General features: G+C 26.8%; 1 protein-coding gene and 2 long non-coding RNA genes across 8 annotated transcripts; 2 read left to right on the plus strand and 1 right to left on the minus strand.

Annotated features, from left to right (window-relative positions):
• Positions 1 to 1,937: 1,937 nt before the first annotated feature.
• LOC145753883 (uncharacterized) lies at positions 1,938 to 8,605 on the plus strand. The gene is made up of 6 exons (XR_014283882.1): positions 1,938 to 2,055; positions 6,646 to 6,702; positions 6,835 to 6,938; positions 7,009 to 7,052; positions 7,289 to 7,533; positions 8,481 to 8,605. It is a non-coding gene; the product is annotated as an uncharacterized LOC145753883 (long non-coding RNA).
• Positions 4,887 to 11,807, minus strand: LOC145753836 (uncharacterized). Of its 5 annotated transcripts, XM_082570309.1 has the most exons (17): positions 11,674 to 11,807; positions 11,264 to 11,605; positions 10,616 to 10,807; positions 10,194 to 10,333; positions 9,866 to 10,004; positions 8,454 to 8,585; positions 8,253 to 8,332; positions 7,836 to 8,088; positions 7,271 to 7,360; positions 6,985 to 7,095; positions 6,814 to 6,927; positions 6,631 to 6,729; positions 6,346 to 6,471; positions 6,036 to 6,092; positions 5,661 to 5,695; positions 5,521 to 5,552; positions 5,070 to 5,167 (listed from the first exon to the last, which is right to left on the minus strand). In XM_082570309.1, exons 1-16 carry the CDS (start codon positions 11,720 to 11,722, stop codon positions 5,544 to 5,546), a joined length of 1,968 nt encoding a protein of 655 aa, XP_082426435.1. In that variant the 5' UTR covers positions 11,723 to 11,807; the 3' UTR covers positions 5,070 to 5,167; positions 5,521 to 5,543. The 5 variants fall into 5 exon arrangements, with proteins under 5 accessions (XP_082426432.1, XP_082426434.1, XP_082426433.1 ...); XM_082570306.1 differs by lacking the exon at positions 5,521 to 5,552 and having other exon boundaries at positions 4,887 to 5,167; positions 10,197 to 10,333; XM_082570308.1 differs by lacking the exon at positions 5,521 to 5,552 and having other exon boundaries at positions 4,887 to 5,167; positions 7,271 to 7,327.
• Positions 10,329 to 17,635, plus strand: LOC145753875 (uncharacterized). Of its 2 annotated transcripts, XR_014283866.1 has the most exons (8): positions 10,329 to 11,980; positions 12,686 to 12,904; positions 13,328 to 13,449; positions 13,911 to 14,005; positions 14,192 to 14,339; positions 15,877 to 16,036; positions 16,462 to 16,588; positions 16,746 to 17,635. It is a non-coding gene; the product is annotated as an uncharacterized LOC145753875 (long non-coding RNA). The 2 variants fall into 2 exon arrangements; XR_014283865.1 differs by having other exon boundaries at positions 10,329 to 12,904.
• Positions 17,636 to 19,830: the final 2,195 nt, after the last annotated feature.

Consider the following 19,830-nt stretch of genomic DNA (forward strand, 5'->3'; position numbering starts at 1 on the left):
TTTTAGTTGGAAGTCAACCTTTAATCTGCCAATGTGAAAAGCTTTCTAGGTACAATTTATCCTTTATAATAAATAAACAAAATTATTACTGTAAATAATTTGAATATGTTAAATATAAATATAGACCTAAATGAAGTCAATTTTTACCTTCTCTGCAAATCTGAAGCCAACAGCATCTGTTTTTTTCACACAATAATGTTTTTCTTGGCAGAAATTTCACTTTAGCCAAAAAATTTACTTAACTAGGAAGATATTAAAAGGTCAACTAACAAAATTTAACAGATCAACTAACAAAATTTATTTTTAAACACCTAAATGTTTTTAATTAGTATAAGTTTAGTTCATTCATCAGCAATTTCAATTAGTATTGGGCATCCAAAAATCTTGGAGGTAATATGCTGTTAACTGATTTATCTTTAAGTTAAAAAATAAATGCACTTTATTAAAAAAATTTAAATCATTTATAATTTAGAAAAAGTCGAATAGAAATATAAATTGCTAAATTTTACCTGAACTATAAATGTTCAAACACCTGAAAAAATTACAGAGTTTATTTGTGATTTAAATTGGCGCAAATAAGGTTAAAAAATAGAATACAATTTCTTACCTTTTAAACTCTGTAAAATACTTAACAACAACACCTTAAAAAAGCCTCGTAATGCCTGATGATTTAGCCACTGCAGCTAAATTGCGTGATAAAAAAAGCACACTGCTCCCGAGTATATTGTTGGTTGTACTAATGTTACCAAACTAAAAACAATGCAAATTTAAAAAAATATTTTTGTATCCTAATCAATGGTTGCTATTAGTTGGTTAATAAACCTACATTTGCCTACTGTTCAACACCCCTTGAGAAATTGTATAGAACGTAGATACAAAAATTTAAAAAAGGTCAATCAGATTAATATATATATCTAAAAAAATACTAAAATAAAAAATCAAAAAAAAAAGAATCACTAATTAAAAAATTTTTTTAAGGTTTTTGACCAGAAAGTATATAATGGCTGTTCGGAACTAAATATATTTTTTAATTTAAACTTAAGGTGGGACTAAAACATTATAATTTATAAAGCAAAATTTACTTCAAATTAGTAACATTATTAGCATAAGTCCATTAGACAAAACTAGTATTTAAATCATTTAGTTTTTTTATAATTTTGCATAAAATATATTTTAATATTTATTAATAATTGTATATGAGATATTAATATACCCAAAGTCTACCTTAAAACGGTATAATTGCTATATAGATCGAAAAAATTTAAATTGCCCTATTTAGGATGTATTAATTTCGTTATTACCTCAATACAGAAGCCATTTAATTTCTTACTATTTAGATAAAATTATGTAACTCTATTGAAAATTATGTAAGAAATTATGTAAAGGTTATTTATGCCTAATTTAAGTTTAATTTTAGGCCATTGCCACAATTTTATTTTAATTTTAATATTGTTTCTTACAAAATTTAAAAACCCTTAACAATTAAATTCATGACATCATATTAATTTTGAAAAATAATGTGTCCTTCTATATTAATTTGTTTTATATATTAACCAAATGTAATAAAAAAAACTACAAAAAAGGTTAAATATAAATTTGACATATTTGAATGACGTGCTGGTAGAGAAAAAAAAATTTTGCATATAAAAAAACTAATTTTAAACAAAAAATAATAAGTGCTAATTTTTTTTTAATTTGTTAACAATATTACCATTTTAACTTGGTATAGGCTATACTAATTTATTTTAAGAAAAAAAATAATTCTTGAAAACTAATATGCATGCATGCATAAAGAATATGAATCTCATTCTTAGTCATTATATTGAATAAAATAGTATCTTTAGTTTTTATATATTTATATTTCTTACTAAATATTTCCGGGTGGGTTTTCAATAAAATCATATGATCATATTTTACTCAGAAGCATTGAAATCACCAGACAACAAAGTAACATTTCGATGATAACTTGCTTCTGTATCAGATCTTAGGCTGAATTCTGCAAAGACAATCTTTGTTAAATTTGCAATGAAAAAATTAAAAGAAACTGTATACAAGGTAAATTTATTAAGATATTTAATGTTTTTTTAGTAATTCGTTTTTAATGTTTTAAAAAACAAACTATTAGAAATTTTAAATTTAAATGTAGAAATCTCTTAGACAGTTAAATAACAAAATCAATAAAAAATATTTTAAGTTTTTAAAAGACAATATTTCTGCCTATTTTAAAAATGTTTTTAATATAATTATTAGGGAAGACATATTAAATAAAATGCAATTAAAATAGAAGTTTCTTTAGTCTAAATTAATTATATACAATTTTATTTTATACATAAAAATTCAATCACAATTAAAAGATTTAATTGCTAACTTCAGTTACTCAAAAATATTACAAAGTTATACTTAAATTAAGACTATTGTGTTTTAACAAATTGCTGTAAATATACGATCTTGGTTTATAAGTTTTTAATTAGTTTTACTAAACCTAACAAGATATTACAATGTTAGAGTATTACACCAAGTTGGTGTTAAATAAAATTAAAAGCAAGTAGAATAAGCCCAACATGTTTTTAGTTATTTAGACAACAATAAGAAAAGTTATAAAAAGGTACCAGCAAGCAACATAACTTTAATAGGGCCTTAAAGTCAGGTTTTTGTGTTAAAAAAGACATTATACCAAAAATATAATAAACTGGATTAATTTTTTCTTTATTTTAAATTTTGTACCTGTTCAACATTTTGATGGTTTGTGATATGTTTACATCTTTGGTCAAATGATTCTGCTTGTCATTGTTAATAAATAAATAGCAATTTTTTGTATGTAATTGTTACACTAAAAACAAAATTAGGGTTGTGCATTAAAAATATAAAAGCAATTACCAAAGGCTTTAATTGTCTAGCCTATTTGAAGTTTTTCAACTTTTCAGACTAAAATTAAAAAGCCGATATTAGTAAAACTTTACACTAAGATTACAAGTAGAAATACCGCTCATTGGCTTAGTTATTACAAAATTATTATATATTGTTTAGTTATTTGAAGTTGTTAAAAACAAAATATGGAATTAAAGGTGTTTGTTACCATCAGACAATTTTTTTCCATCAAGTTAACAATTTTTTTTTTGAATCCTAAAATCCACGAAAACCACGTTTTTTTAATTAATGACGTTAGCCGTACATAGAAATCAATAAAATCAGACAGATTTTTTTTAATAAAATAAAAAAATTAATATTGGCCGAAACCAACAATTTTAATCGGGTTTTAAAAAAATCATGCAATTTTGATTAAAATTACTTAAAATTATGGCCATTTAGGTGTTATTTTAAACTAACTGATTTTTGTTATGAAGCCCCTTTAAGGCCTGTTCACACGACAAGTCTAACGTTGTTTTCAAATGGATTTTAAATGGTTACGCATTCTTACTTTACGTTACATTGCTTAAGCCATGTGAACGGGCCTTTAAACGTATAATTGCTTAGGTTCAAAACATAGAGTTAAAAGAGGTAAAATACACGTAACTTTAAAAATGTTATGTCACTTAAAAAAGTATTATACGTCACGGTAAAAATTTTTGATATTTTTATAGAATATTTGTTAGCTTGGTAGCTTTTTTGGATAAACGCGCATAAGCTTACTTTAATTTCAAATACGCCTGTAAAAGATGTTTTTAATATCGAATTACCATTAAATTGTTATTAGTTTACTACTTTTATCCCCATTTTAATAAGTAGTTCAAATGCCTTTCGCTTCAATTTGGTTATCGAATTTGCGGTTTATATTTAACAACTCTTTTTGGCATAGAAATTTTAAACTAGATTTTCAGGTATTAATTCAAATTTTTAAATTATTGGTTTTCACTTTTTATCAAGTACAAATGTTTGTTTTAAAACCAGGCTACAAATTTTTGTTCTACTTAACAGACGCCACCCAATAACCATTGATTAAAACGTTTCTTAAAGAGTTCAACGATTAAGCCGCATTAATGCCACTGTTTATCCTTGAGCCCGATCACCATCACGTAACTAAAAATACGTTTGTTGGTTGCAGATTAAGCTTACTAATGTAAGCAATATTCTTGCATTTTATTTGGTACAGGTCCAATATTAGGTAGTGTATGTAGTTAAACTACTATCGCCTAATTTCTATAGATTAAAATATACGTAAGATTACATTGATTTTATTCTGCATAGGATAAAACAATTTACAAAATAACACAGTATTTGGAAAAAGGGTTTTAAAAATTGCACATTTTATGATTAACAGTCGTTAGTTTGTTACGTTAATATTGCAGATTTTGATTGCACATTATAAATTTATATTTAAAAATATATATAACAGTGTGGGGTTATCTTTTTTAAAGATTCATTTACAGTGATTTGGATACAGTAAAAATTTGGAAAACAAGTAGTACAAAAATACAGAATGTGAAGAATTTAAAAGTGCTAACCAGTGGAAATAAAAATTAAAAAAAAAACTTACATTAAAAAGTGAATACATATTAATAGGCATAAAAACGACATTTTTGTGTAAATAAAGTTCTTAAAGATCTTAACTGTCACTGGAATATAAGTAAATGCAATATGGAATACAACACATTTTTAAAACAAAAAAAAAATAAAAAAATTCATTATTTTAAAAAAGTTTATAATTGAACATAACTTTAACCGAAACTTTTGAATTTTAATTCAAAAATGTTAATCAAGTCATGAACTATAAATAATATTAACATTACCATATTTGGTCAAAAAATTCAAATAAGTGCTACAAATAAACAAATAGAAAGGTTGTGACTACAAGATTTTTAGTTCTATGTATAAAAAAAATGCAACAATATTTTAATTTCTTTACAGACAGTAATTTTTTTTTATATAATAATATTTTTATAATATTCCAATTTTTATTAATTAATTTTATGTATGCTGTGAAAACGAGTTTTTTAGACAATAATTGCTTTTATAAATTCTTAAAACGTTTGAATTATGTTAATAAACACTTAAAATAAGACTGTATAATAATAGCATATATATTATCAGCAATTAAACATTTTCTTACAGTAAATATATATAAAGAATCTTTTATAAGCATTGCTTCTTGGATTATTAAGTGGAACTAGAAGGCCGAAACAGTATATTCTTTATTTATGTTGTCACTGGTGTAGTTTTTAAGCCCAATCTTAGGATAAAAAAATTTTTAGTTAATATATTACATTTTAAATTAATAAAACTTTATACAAAAAAATAAAAAAAATTTTTGTAAAATTTAAAACAAAAGTGCTATTAGGTGTTCCCAGATAGCATCACAGACTTTAATTAGCTATAAATTGTTAGTTTATGATATGAAACATGCTAAAAGTTTAACTAAATTACATGCTTGTGTAAGTTATCACAAGTAGCAAACGAAATATTAGTTTTTATGTTATATAATTTATTTTATTCAAATGCAAAATTTTTGATAAAAAGTTAGTTGAATGTTTAAACAAAAGAAAGTAAACATAATTTTTTAAATTATGTGACAAGGCAACCTACTACTTTTAAACATCTCGTTTGCGTTAGTAGTCCTGTGTAACAATGTTAAATATTCAATTGTTGCTTTAACCAACTAAATTTAAATAACATTTTTTTACCCAAATTTAAGAAATAAAATCAGGAATTTTTTTTTAACTTACATGAGAATCATTGCCATGTAGATCGTCACCATCTCCTTAAAAATAGATAAGGTTATTACTTTGTATTTTACTTCCTTGTTTGAGTTGACATAAGATTGTATACCAGGAAACTGTTGGCTTATTTTTATACGTTATTGTTTGCATTAAAGCATGGATTTGGTGCATAAAATAACAATTAAGATTGTGTGGTGTGTGGGATGAATGCATTGTGTTTAAACTACCAATATTATTTTAAATTGATTTTTTAATGACTGAGCCTTCCTTTTATCTTTGTTGCGTTGTTGTAAATTAAAATCTTAATAAAAAATATTATTTTCGGTCTGCATATAAGTATAAAAATTGCATCAATGGTGAACTATCTTTTTATATAGTTACCTGGTGGCTTTGGTTTTTTGTTTGACTTGTTAACCTCTGCATAGGCTTCATCAGGTGCTTAATTACATATTAAATGATTAAAAATTGAAAAGATTTTTTTGATGTTGATAAATGAATTTTTTACATGTTATTGTATGGCTAATTTACTTAAGCTATATATAATATAAAGTGTATAAATTTAAATAAAGGCAGATGCATCATGTTTGAAAAATTTTAACAAATTAATTTTATAAGAATTAAAAAATTAAATTTCAAAGATTTAAAATTCTATAAACCTTCTTTAAATATACATTTACAGAAATTTAAATACCTGGTGCTGTATTTTTCTTTCCTTTCTTTTTTTTGCTAAAGTTGACTTCAGCATAAGCCTCATTTACTCCTGCAGAAGTGGAGGGAGCATAAAGAGGATTTACCTTTTCCTCTTTCTCATTTTTGCCTAAAATATAGATAAAAATATTGCAAAAAATTATCATTTTGCAAGTAATTGTTTACTTAAATTTTCTTAGTCCAAACCATGTATTATATAATTATTTGCTAATATATACAAATTTTAATATAATTGCAGTTATCATTTTTATTTGTTGAAAACAAAAACCTTTTTTCTTCTTAGGTTTGTTGACTTCAGCATAAGCATCCTCAATGAAGTCAGGATCACCAGGTTGATAGAGTGGGTTTACCTTTTCCTCCTTTTCACCTTTACCAATAAATAGAACAATTAGAAGGCTTTAAAAACATTTTTGATCAAAAGTAGTTTTAAAAGATTATCTCTAAAGTTTACCCTTTTTTTTCTTGTTTTTAGGTTTATCAACAACAGTATAGGCTTCTTCTATTCCATTTCCACAACCAGATGGTCCATACAATGAATTAATTCGCTCTTCTTTTTCACTGTTGTCTACAGAAAAAGTTTGAATTATAAAAAATCATTTTTTTAAATGAAACATGTTTTTACCTTTCTTTTTCTTTTTTCCTTTAGATTTGTCCACAACAGCATAAGCTTCCTCTGCTCCAATTCGCGAGGTACCATATAAGGGATTGCCCCTTTCCACCTTTTCATCTTTAACTGAAATGTTAAAAATCATAAATGAACCCCAAAATTTAAATTTATTTTTTAATTTTCTAAAATAAAAATTTAAAATAGTAACTGCAACAAAAACCATAAGAAAAAGTGGAGTTTTACAATTTATCTAATTAAGAGCTATTGAAAGCAATTTTTGTTCTAAACTATTTTTCATCACCTTTCTTTATCTTTTTAGGTTTATTGACAGCAGCATAGACGTCTGCACCATTTCCACCTGAAGAGATATGCAATGAGTTATCTCTTTCTTCTACATTTAAAAAGCATTTTATCAATAACTTGTTTAGCCTACTAATTTGTAAAAAAGCAATTGTGTTTTCACATTGCTAAAGTTAACATCTGGATTCTGTAACCTCGGACACAAAACTTTTACTTCTTTCATTAGCAAAAGGGGATTGTGTCAATAAACGAGCAGAAAAAAAGGTATTTCTACAAAACTTTTAACTGAATTTTCACATAACAATATATTTACAACTATAATTTATAATATCCTAAACTAGCAAAGGCAACTTAAGTCTTGGTCAGGATGTTACTCTATGTTTAGGTAGTAAAGTCAACCTTCCCACATCAAGAATAAATAGGTATAAAAAAGTGAACATACCACTATGCATATTTTAAATGGGGGTGATGGTGTTATTACTTTCTGTTATAAAAAAAAATTAAAATCTAAAAGTGTATTTTGAGTTTACTTTTAAAAATTTGCAAAAAACTTAAATAAAACTTGCCATTTTTCTTTACGCTGTTTTTTCTTCTTCGACACCAAAGAAATAACAAAACCCCAACCAACAATAAAACAACAACAACAACTACAATAATAATTATAATTGTTGTGTCCAAGCCATTTGAACCACCAGGACCTTTGGGGTCAATCGGTGTTGAATCAAAAACATTTACATCAAATTCAACAGAAAGTAGTTGAGTAGGAAATGTAGGGGATTGAATAGTTAATGTATAACTACCATTGTCAGCTTGTGATACCTATATAAAAACTGATAAATTTTACATTAACACTGGGTTTTAAAACAGCAATCTTTCAATTTCATTAAACAAATTGTTGTTAAAAAAATCTTATTTTACATAATATATAATTTAATCAAAAATTTTTTAAATAAAATAACTACATAAATTAACACAAGATTAACCTTATTTCTTGTAAATGAAAAAGTCTGTGAGTCACTTATATTGGTGAGTGGTTTCATATTATCATTTGCAACATTACTTCCTGCCAAAAAAAATCTAATTTTAATCCCTCATAAACTGATGTTTTAAAACCATTTAAATAATAAAAAATTTCCTGCTAAAATAAGATTAAAACTATTTGTTAATAATTCAAAATTACAAACCATTTAAAGTAAGACTTGAAATATTAGAAAGTGGATTGGAAATAAATTGAAGTGTGCAAGTTCCAGTTTGATTGACAACCCAAGGTAATGAACATTCAACTTCTGTGGAGGGAGATGTTAGTCTGGGTGAATCTATTTTAAAAAAAAGGTTGATAAAATTTAAAATTTACTAATTTACAAAAAAATTAAATAAAATCCAGTAAAAAAAGGTAGTAAAAAACAATTTTTTTTCTCCAAATTAGTACACTATAATGAACCACATAGTTTTAAAAAATTATATATTTTTTAAATAATTATTTACAGTATTATAAACAATAATAAAACCATAGACAAAAATTGTGTCTACAAATTTATTTTTGAATTTTGCCAACTTATTTAAGTAACCAAGATTACATGTAAAAGGTGTTATGCATAAATATTGTGGGTTAGGATTTCTATTAATCGACTTCCCAACAAGTTATTAACAGATTTGATCTGATTAAATATACACTTCCTAATTTTATTACAAACTCTGATGTTTAAATATTATTGGTTTGTAAACTGTGTAATTCTAGTATAGATATTTTGTACAAATAGACCCAAAATAGGTTTACTGGCAAACCAATACAAAAATATAAAGTAAAAGTTAACATACAAATGAATTATAAAAGTTAAACAACTTTACTTAGTAAAACAACCTTAAAAGTAAAACAACCTTAACATTTTTTATTAACATAAGACATTGTTACGTCATATTTTTTTTAATTTTTTTGACTTAGCTACTAACTAAAACTGTAGTCTAAAAAGATGCCTTTACTATTTTTAATTTTTTTTAATTAACATGAAATATTATAAAATAAAAATCTGTAAATAATTGAATTTTACCTAAATTTACTAGGTTCTTTGTTAAATAATGTTACAGCTCAACAAAAAATAATTTTAAAAATAGTTTATATTTTTTTATTTATTTTTTTTGTATATATCTTTATCCTCAATGTGGGAAAGTTGAATGTGCGACTTAAACATAGAATAACATAAGTTCCTCCGACCCAGTCACGAGTTGCCTGTGGCAATTTGGGATATTATAGAGACTATAATTTGCCGGTAACTATGCTGCTGATTAAGTGCTGGCTCAGCAGGAGTTCATACCGTTTATAGCGCCTTACTCAAGGGCGCTACAGCATGAGATCAGTGGGGATTGAACCCACGACCTCATGTGTGGTATAGCAAGAGTTCTTACCACTACACCACGCTGCCGGTTCACACCACAATGCCGGTTCAATACATAAACAGTAAACATTCAAAACAACAAACAAGCATATCAGGAAACAAATATAAGTTGTTATATAAATATATACGCTATGCAATACAAGATAAAAAAAAATTTATCAGTATTTTTATGTTAGGAAAAAATTTGTTCATTAACTACTCACATTGTACATTTAACGTAAAAATATTTGATCTTCCAGTTTGATTAAATTTCGGTAGTTGAGTAAATGAAGAGTTTGCTTGACAATATACTTGCTTACCATTGTCAGATGCTACAAGGTTTGCTGTTGTAAAATTTAAACCCTAAAAATTTATAACAAAAAATATTTGTTAAATGTTTGATTTTTAAAATCTAAAAATGCTAAAAAAAATTTTTTTTAATTAAATGGTATGAATTAAAAAATTAAAAGCAAAAGATTTATTATTTAGCAGATAAAATTAATAAAAATTAAGAACTTTATTCTGAAAAGTAAACAAAAATTAAGTATTTACAACATTTTGTTGATTTGAAGTATCTCCAATATAAAAAGTAGATGAAGTTGCATTAGGAATAACTTGATCATAATCACAAGTTAAATCTAATCCATTTCCTTCAACCACTGTTTCAACTCCATTTAATGTTACAGTTGGTGCTGTGATATGCATTTGTTTTCTTACCAGATATTTTATTTATTTAACTAAATTAATTTATTTTTTAAATAAATAATTTAGGAAAATATTTAATATGCTAGGTTAAATTTCTAATAATATGAGTGATTTTAAGATAAAGTATGTATTGTTTATATTTTTAAATGTGTTGTTTAATATCCAAATTAAATCTATAACCATTTAGTAAACATTAAGTCAATAAGTTCTCAAGAAATAAGGTGATCTAAACAAAATTTACATTTCCAATAACTCGTGTAATATATTACCTTTCCAGCATTGTAAACCATTTTGTCCAGTCCACATTGCATTTGCCAAACAAGTAGTTGTATAAGATGTAAGTTGACTTCCATTTGAATAAAATAACTCTCCATTGTTTGTACAATTAAATGTTCCAACTGAGTTGTGAATTCTAGATGTTGCAAGAACTTCAACATTGTATGGAAATGTGGAACCACAATCTAGAACAATAAATCAAGTTTGATTTCATTTTTAAATAACTTTATGTAAAAATATATTAATATACTCAAGTTAAATAATGGGTGTATCTAAACAATTGCTGATATGAAGGACAACATAAAAAAAATTTGCAAAATATTAAAAATTTGGTCCTTTACTTTATTCTAATTTATAATATTTTAATAATCCGCTATGTTACACATATTTTATTATTGGTAGTTTTATTACCAAAATGGCCTAGGCATTGTAAAATAATACCGGTTTTACAATTGCATTTTAATGGTTTTAATTTTTTTCTGATAAATATCTAAGTTGGGTAAGAAAATATTAAACTGCACTAATCCTTAATTACATGAAACAGTTATGTATTTAAATATTTTTTGAATAAATAAAATTACACTTTGTATTATTCCTACATTTTAAAGAAACCCTCAAATATGAAACTGTTATTTACCAACCTTGAACCACAATCACCCAAACTTGAGTTAAAACAGGTGTAGCACTACTATCAGCACATATTAAAGTAACATTAGATGAACTGTTAAGAGGTTGTAAAAAGGTGAGGTTAGAATAAATATTTTCATCTTCTATTACACAGGAGAATGAACTGGTGTTAGAGCATTCCATAAAAACACCACTATAAAACGGTGTTGGGCTTTCAGATTTAATCGAAGTCCATGAACAAAAACTAACATCAGTTGTTTGTGGTATTGTAGCAGTTACAATTAAACCTGTGTAACCTGTTGCCCAAACATCTCCACTTTGTGAAGGTGGAATTGTTGCTAGTTGGGCTTTAACAACTGCAAATAATAATTTTAAAGGTCATAAATATATATTAGCAACCTTTTAATTTAAAAAAAACGCTTACCAAATAGATCAAATCCCAGAAAGATGATTATAACAAAATTGAAATTCATATTTAAAAAAACAACCACCACACAGCCAGAGCAGCTACTGAAATATTAAAACTTTTTTTAGCACCAATAGTCTCATCGAGCGGTTAGAAAAGCCGGGTCCAAACCTTCGAGCGGTTAGAAAAGCCGGGTCCAAACCTTCTTCGTGTGGTTCTCTCCTTTTTTGCGATTTGCAAGGCGGCACGTGTCCGCATGTTTTTCCGCATAGCATTGTAACAGAAATCGTAATAGCTGTCGATCTGAATTTTTACACGCGAATAGGTGGATAACAACTACCTATTTAAAGACTAGCTGAATAAGCAGTCTGACACCCAGCTCATTTTAGCATTGCTTCTTTTTGCAGTTATGTGTAGCTATTTTTGGATAATATCATTTGTATTTTAGTACCACCATAACCGTCAGCGTGGTGTAGTGGTAAAAACACTTGTTACACCACATTGAAGCCATTGTGGTTGTGGGTTTAATCCCCACTGCTTTCATGCTGTAGCGCCTTCAGTTAGTTGATTTATACGGTATAAACTCCTGCTAAGCAAACACTTAATGAGCTTAACTATCGGCAATTATAATCACATAATATTCTGAACTTCTAAAAGGCAACCCGAGACTGGGGTTTGACCTTTCCAAATCAAAAAAAAAGTCTTGTTTAATGCTGTGTTTTAGATACTTTTTACAATACTTTTTGTCTTTACAAATCCAAATTATTTCTTTTTGAATACAAAGCAACTTCATATTTTGTAAACATACTAATAAAATAGTTTAAAAAAGAACTTATTACTAACAAGCAATTTTTTTTCTTAGAATCAAGTATGAGCTTTTCTAAAATTATTCTTAACAAATAACAACCACATCAAACTTTAATCTATATAACTCAAATTAAATCATTTATTTCTCTTCAAGCTACACTAAAGTTGTCAAATCATCTAATAACTTTTTGTAAAAAAACTAATCTTTTTTTAATGTTTGCAGTGATTGCATAAAAATGTTTCATGGCTTGCAAATTGTTTTTTTCCTGTACAAGAAAAATGTACCCAACGAGAGCAACTTTTGCATTGAACCTAAACACAGAGTTATGTACTGTCTATTATCCCTATTTTCTGAATTAAAAAAATTTAAACATGTATGTTTGACTAACCCATGAAGAATTTTCAAGTTCGATGTTGCTATTGCAATGAACACAAAAACACTGTAAGTCTTTTTTATCTAAACATTAAACATTGTTTTTATTATTAAAGCCTATAGTATTTAAACGAATAAAACATTTTATTTAGATTTAAACTTCACTGAATATTTTAACTTAAACTTTGCTTAATATCTTTAGGACTTCCTGCTAACTATTTGTCTTTTTAAGGTTTATGATTCCTTAAACATACTTGTTAACTGCAATAACATGTTTCCAATATATTTTCTATAAAAATCTGTCGAAACTTTATCTGTTTTTATATTTTCCATTAGACCCTTTGTCTGTATTGCTTCTGCAGCCTAAAATTTGATTTTATAGTTAATAATGCCATCTAGTTTTTTATTTTTAGATTTACTACTATTTTACTTTCTGATAAATTATTTGAACGGGTAAATTTGCTAAACTACTTTAAACTTTCTTGGTTTTAGTTTACCATGATTGATAAGGGTCCGCAATTATACCCATCAACTTGTTTTGCATGGTTCGAATAACTTCCCTTAAAATGTCTTTTGCCCATTGGAAAGTAATACTTCCAAAAGTTTCTGTAGAGGTATACACATACAATAAATATTTTTTAGTTTATTTATTGTCAGATGATAATTTTTACCTTAAATTTTGCAATAAAATTTGATTAATGCTCGCTTCGTTACCCATAGGATCATATAAAAAAACATTGTGTTCCTGAAGGGTCTATATAAACATAAAAAATAAAAAACGCAGCCTAAGAAAAATCATGAAACAAATGCTTACTTGCATTACATTTACAAATTAGTCTAAATCCATATAAATGACCCTGTGTACGTACCATTAAAACCCAATGTTGTCCAATGTTAACTGGAGAAATCCAGTTCATTTTTTTTATTATGCCAAACTGTAAAAATTAAAAGAGTTAAAAATATCCTGTTTATTTTGTATTTATAGAATAATTAAAAATTAATTTAATGTTGATCTTGCATATATACCATTATATAAATATATGTATTGTCTTACCAACTTGCTATTTTCCTTCAGATTTTTATCAAACTTTCCATGAAAAAACCAAAGTGAAGATGTATGAGTCGATATTGGTATCCAGTTTGTGTTGTGCTATCAAGTTAAAACATATGGTAGTATTTTATGCTAACTAGACTTACTAATAAAAAGTGGTTAAAATAATATTTGGATATTTCTAACTTATTCACCTTTTGCGTTATTGCAAACACTGCAGCATCCATAATCTAAATTATGATTTTGTTTAGAGAACAGTTAGTGTTAATTTAACTTATTTTAAACTGTAAAGTTTTTACTTTTAGGCTTTATGTAATACCTTATCGTCAAGCCAATTGTTGCCCGATAAAAGCAAAAGCTCATTTTTGGTTAAGTATAGGTTCTGTGCAATGGCTTCAACCCGGCTGCCACAATGTTGAGAGGACCAAAGATTTTCTATTTCTATAAAAAAAGGTAGGAACTTTTATTCTCATTAATAGATAAAATTTACCCATTTAGTACGGTCTGATTTGCAATCAGTGTAATACTTTCGTATTTTGCTTTAATTTGTTTATCTTCTTTTTTTGTTTTTTGGTAGCTATCCCTCATTTCCTTCACTTCAGGTTCTAAAAAAATATTTATTCAAGAAATATTTTATAATTGTAAATACCCTACTAATTTTAAAGCTTTACTTTTCCAAAAATACAATGGATAATAATTAATTAATTTTAGTTTTTTAACCTGTTTCTAGTTCAGGCAGAATTTTTGCATATGTATGTTCGGGTTGCCATGATTGTATTGTTGGAGCTTCCCCAATTAGATTTTCCTTAATTAATTCTCTTTCTTTAAAATTTGGGTTATTATAAGTTCTTTCTTTGTTTACAGTTTTTGAAGTTTTATAAAATTTTCTTTGTGGTGTGATTTTTTTATTGGGTGGTGTCATAATTTTTTCCTTGTTTTTGAACTGAGTTTTCAAATTAATTGGATTGGTTAAATTGCTTATACTTATACACGATTTAAGTTTTTCAATTATCAATTTAGATTGGTTATCACTTAATTGTTTTGTTGCAAGTATTCCTTGTAATGTTAAGGCCAAATCACGAGCTTGGTTAATTGGATTTATAATTTGAGAAATTTCGTTAAGAGTTGTGGAATGTTCTTTTTGAGTAGTATTGGCTGCTGTAACTTTTATTTTTTTTAAATTTTGTTTTCTTATGCAAATGAAATGAATATGTTTGCAAATTGTCCCTTTAATTAGATGATCTAAACATGTGCACGTGTAATTGTGAATGCACACATTGCAATCTTCACATTTTAAATGGCAATTTTGTGAACATTGCTTATTAGTTTTCGTGATAATATACTCATTTTCAGACTGTTCGCTCTGTACAAGGTAAACATCTTTTTTTTTAATATTGTAATCTCCCTTCATTTTTTTAGCACTCACATGCCTTTCTTTAATTTGATTTAGTTTCCACCCATGTTTATTTTTTTCCAGTCTTTCCAATCTTTTGAAAACCAAGTTTTCTTCAAAGTCCAGCAGACTTTTAATGCACCTATAATAATGTAATTATTGGTTAATTTGTTTAATTTATTGTCATTGTTATATACTGATCAACTTACTTATCGACTCTTTTGCTACATTTTCCTCCCAAATAATTGTACTTAAATACTTTATGGAAAGCTTCCACATACATATTGGTGTTGATGTTTGAGCCCTTTCTTGAACAAGTAGACCATTGTTCAAAAATGGGAAACCACTCTTTTTCAAAATATAGCCCAAATTTATGTGTAATTTCGGTTTCTAAAAGACTGTCTTTTAGTTCTATAAGCATAGATTTTGCCTCTAAATATTCTCCAGTTTGACTCACTGTTAAAAGCTTTTTATAAATTTCTTTTCGCAAAATGTGATCCTTGGGACAAAAAGGTTTCATTAAATAATATTAAATATATTTAAATATAAATAAAAGAATAATACTATAATTTAAAACATTTTGCTTACATTTATTAGATTTAATTTCCCTGTCCAGTCTTTGTGAACATGCCATGAACACAAAAGTTTTTGGGGAGTGCAATTAAAAACTTCACTCCAAACACGATAAAATTGAGGGGCCTTATCAGACATGAAATATTGAGGGGATGGAACCACAATTTTAAATTGATCAAAAAAGGTATTTTTTATTGAATAAAAAACGGTAAAAGAACATTAGCACTTTCCCTATTGCAAATCATCCAGGCAACTGGAGCATCGCAACCAAATTCATCAACAATAAGGATTGTTACCAATTTGAAATCATATGCATTAGTGCCATGGGTTGAATCCATACATATGACATTGTGCCCAAATTTTTTTAAAAGGTTTAACATATATGTTGTAGTAAAAGCTACACAAAAATCACCATTTTCAAAATGTAACGCTTTGGCTCCTTGTTCCTTATACACTAGCACTTTAACCTAAAGAAAACAATGTAGCTTATAAAATATATTGTATTATTTAAATTTATGTAATTCTTTTTGTTTTATTTGGAATAGTTATATAACTAAATTTTAAACTTTCTATTGTTACATTTTGACTTTTTTTCATTTCTTCTACCAGAATCTCAACACTCAAGCAATCATTGGAATGTTTTATAGAGTTGTTAAGATTTAATGAATTTTGAAAATTGTTTAAATCTTGGCGTGAGACCATGTGAATTCTCTGATATTTAGTTTTTGGTTGACAGGTAGATCTAATATCTTTTAAAATTCTTTTTGAGGTGACACCAATAGCTAATTTTCCTAGAAATAACCATTTATTTTCTTAAAATTTTAAAGCAATAAAAATCACCCCAATTATTGTTGAAATAAATGTACCTTGTAATTTAATTTTGTCCATTTTAGGAACTGAAATGTGACCTAAACTTATGCTGTGGCCATAGTGCAGCAGTGACCCAATCACTTGCACTTTTCCCCCTACAAGTTGTTTTGCAAGAAAAGATGCGGTACACATTTGTCCAATTTTCCGAGTACCTTGCGATTTTAAATGGCGCTCGCCCTCAACAGAAGTACTTTTGAAAAAACCACTCCTATTACATTTATATTTGAAACTAAATAACCCATTGATGGCTTTCGTCGTGTCTTTGTGTACAAAGTACGAAGCATTTTTTTTTTCTACATCAGCTTTCCAATTTAAAAAATCTGTAAATTTTTTTACAATTATAAGATTGTAATAATTTTTAAATGAAATAGTTGTTTTTTCAATATTATTAATTTAAATTTATAACCTTCTTGTGTATTAAATGTTTGATTTATTTCTTCCCCTTCAATTTTGTGTTTAATTTTAAGGTGATTACGTAAATCGTCGATAAACATAAAACCCTTGGTACAATCATTTTCTTTGCAGAACACATTGAATTGTTTCACCTAGATATGTAAATATTCAGAAAGCTTGTGTATTGGTTTATATTATGATTCTTTAGTACATGTTACATTTACTTTCTTTTTTAGGTTTTAATTTGTAGATGGACTTTTTTAAATTTACCTTGCTGTGAACGTTATTCAGGTGATAGTAAAAAGTTGATTTCTTGCTTGTTTTAAAGGTGCATTTTTTACAAAGATACTCCACCATGTTTTAATTTTAATTATAAGTTGTGGGTGTTTTTTAACTGTTCTTAGTTTTATTTTCAAAATAATTTAGTTTTCCCGCTATTTTTTACGACATTTTATGTTGTATTAGAAGTGGTTTTACTTAATATTTGGTCTAAATAAATTTAATTCATTTCTTTCCCGTATGCTTGAAGTATAAAATTGTATATATATGTGATTTATCATAATACAGTCTTGAAAATGTATTTATTATGTTTTGTTTAGCTTTGACCATGTTTTATTTTAATTAAAATTAAAAATTTAATGAATTAATATACGGGCTTAACGAATTTGGAATGACAACTGTGACGTCAAAATGGCAATAAGTTTTGAAAATCATAATCATTGGCGCATGTCTAAGAGAAAAGAGAGAGAGCAATAAGAAAAAGGTTTGAAGTTGGACCCGGCCTTTCTAACCGTTCGTGTCTCATAGTAACAAGGTGTTGTAACCGTTGTCTAGCACATGTGTCACAACAATTTTTTTGTTAAAAATTTATTATAACTTAAAATTATAAACTGTATTTAATAACATTTTAAACAAATCAGTTTAGTATCTAAATAATTTAATTATTTATTAAAATTAAAACAGCTTGCGTAACCTTTTAAAAAAATAACCGCACTATGATTTGTTTAGGCTTAAATCCGCTAAATTTAGTTGTTCGTAAAGTTCAATGCATTTTTATTGTATATTGCAAAATGCAAATTACCATCGTAAAATGTCTTTTTTACTAAACAATTAAATTTTAATTTTAGGTTCATATCGGACATGCTATGTTATATAATATGTAGGAAAAGCACTTAGCATCGCAATCAATTACGCTGCAAAGGCTTTCCTAGCCTCAAAACAGCTGTGGTGCTGGTTCACAAAGAACGGCAAAAATCACCTGCATTGACAGCCGTGATGTTTTCCGCCGATCAAAAGCAAAAATATTTACAAACTTTACCAACACCATTAACCCGAACCAATCTATTATGAAGTACAAAAAAGAATACGTAAGAACCCCTTCTCAGGCAAAATAATAACTTTCGTTCTGTGAACCCAAATAACTGTGCAAACTCGCTGCCATTCTATGCGGTTAAAAGCCGTGCAAATTTATTAACTATAAGAGAATTACAAAGAAACAATATTCATATGTATTGGTTACTTAAAAGGGTATAAAAACTAAGAAATGCCTTTTTATTCAAGGACAGATCTAATTACCCATAAGGTAATTAGAATTACCAAATTTATTGCGTCATTATATTGAAATAGTTAAACATTGTATAGACGCATCGCCCCAATTTTGAATTTAGGTTATATCTCGATAACATTTCCTGTTGTTGTTCAGTTTTTACTATATAGTAAAAACCTATAAAAAAAACATTATCAATAGTGACATAGTTTTTCTATGTATGCGTCAGATTTTTACTGAAAATATTTTTTCCTGAAATTTGTGATAATTAATTAAATTGATATAGAATTACCATCCATTTTTAATTGACAGTGAAACGTACAGCCATGTAATGTAGTTTTGTATTATTTAACCCAGTTTATTATTTATTTTCGCATCGCAGAATAATTTAGTTTGTGTCTATTATGTACCATTTGATTAATGTGTCGCTTTACGTGGAAGGAGAAGTTGTGAGTGTGTTGTATTTTTTTGATAATTGTGATTGTGGAGAAAGAAGTTAGTGTATTTTATATGATAATGATGTCAGTTTAGAAATGATTTAGCGTAATGTAATATTGTAATATTATCGCCCCCATTTTTGTATATATATTGTTATCAATAAAGTATGTTAGCCAGAATTCTATTTGATAAGGTTTTACCTAGGAATTTAGTTAAGTATTTTAATACATTGCTGGACCTTTCTGTCACTCACCTGACCCAATTCCCTACAGATAAAAAAGGCATTATTATATTGTCGCGGGCTAGTGTGTTGTTATGTTATCTTTTCTTTTTCGGGAATGTAATTCAGTTTCAAAAATTGTTTTTCTTTCATTTTTTCTTTTAAAATTACCACAGATGTCTGGTTACAGATAAGTTGGTAACAATTCTTGCAGCCTTACCTTACAAGCTTAGCCTTATTGTCTTTAGCTTTGTTGATTGGCGAAAATTCTTTTTCGTATACGGCTCGTTTAATTTTGATGAAACTATGATATTTAAAAACAATTTGCGACATTAACGAATTAAAATTAAAATCATTCTTTTTGTGGTAAATTGTACACGATAACAACACAAAAAAATTTAACGGCGGTAGTAATATGTTAGTGGTACGTGGTATTACAAACCAATTGTTGTGTCCATTATCGATCTTATTAAAAATTTGAAATGATTTATTAGCGGGAGGTCACTTTTAG

The sequence above is a fragment of the Corella eumyota genome, chromosome 5 (assembly GCF_963082875.1).
Source record: "Corella eumyota chromosome 5, kaCorEumy4.1, whole genome shotgun sequence".
Classification (NCBI taxonomy): Eukaryota; Metazoa; Chordata; class Ascidiacea; order Phlebobranchia; family Corellidae; genus Corella; species Corella eumyota.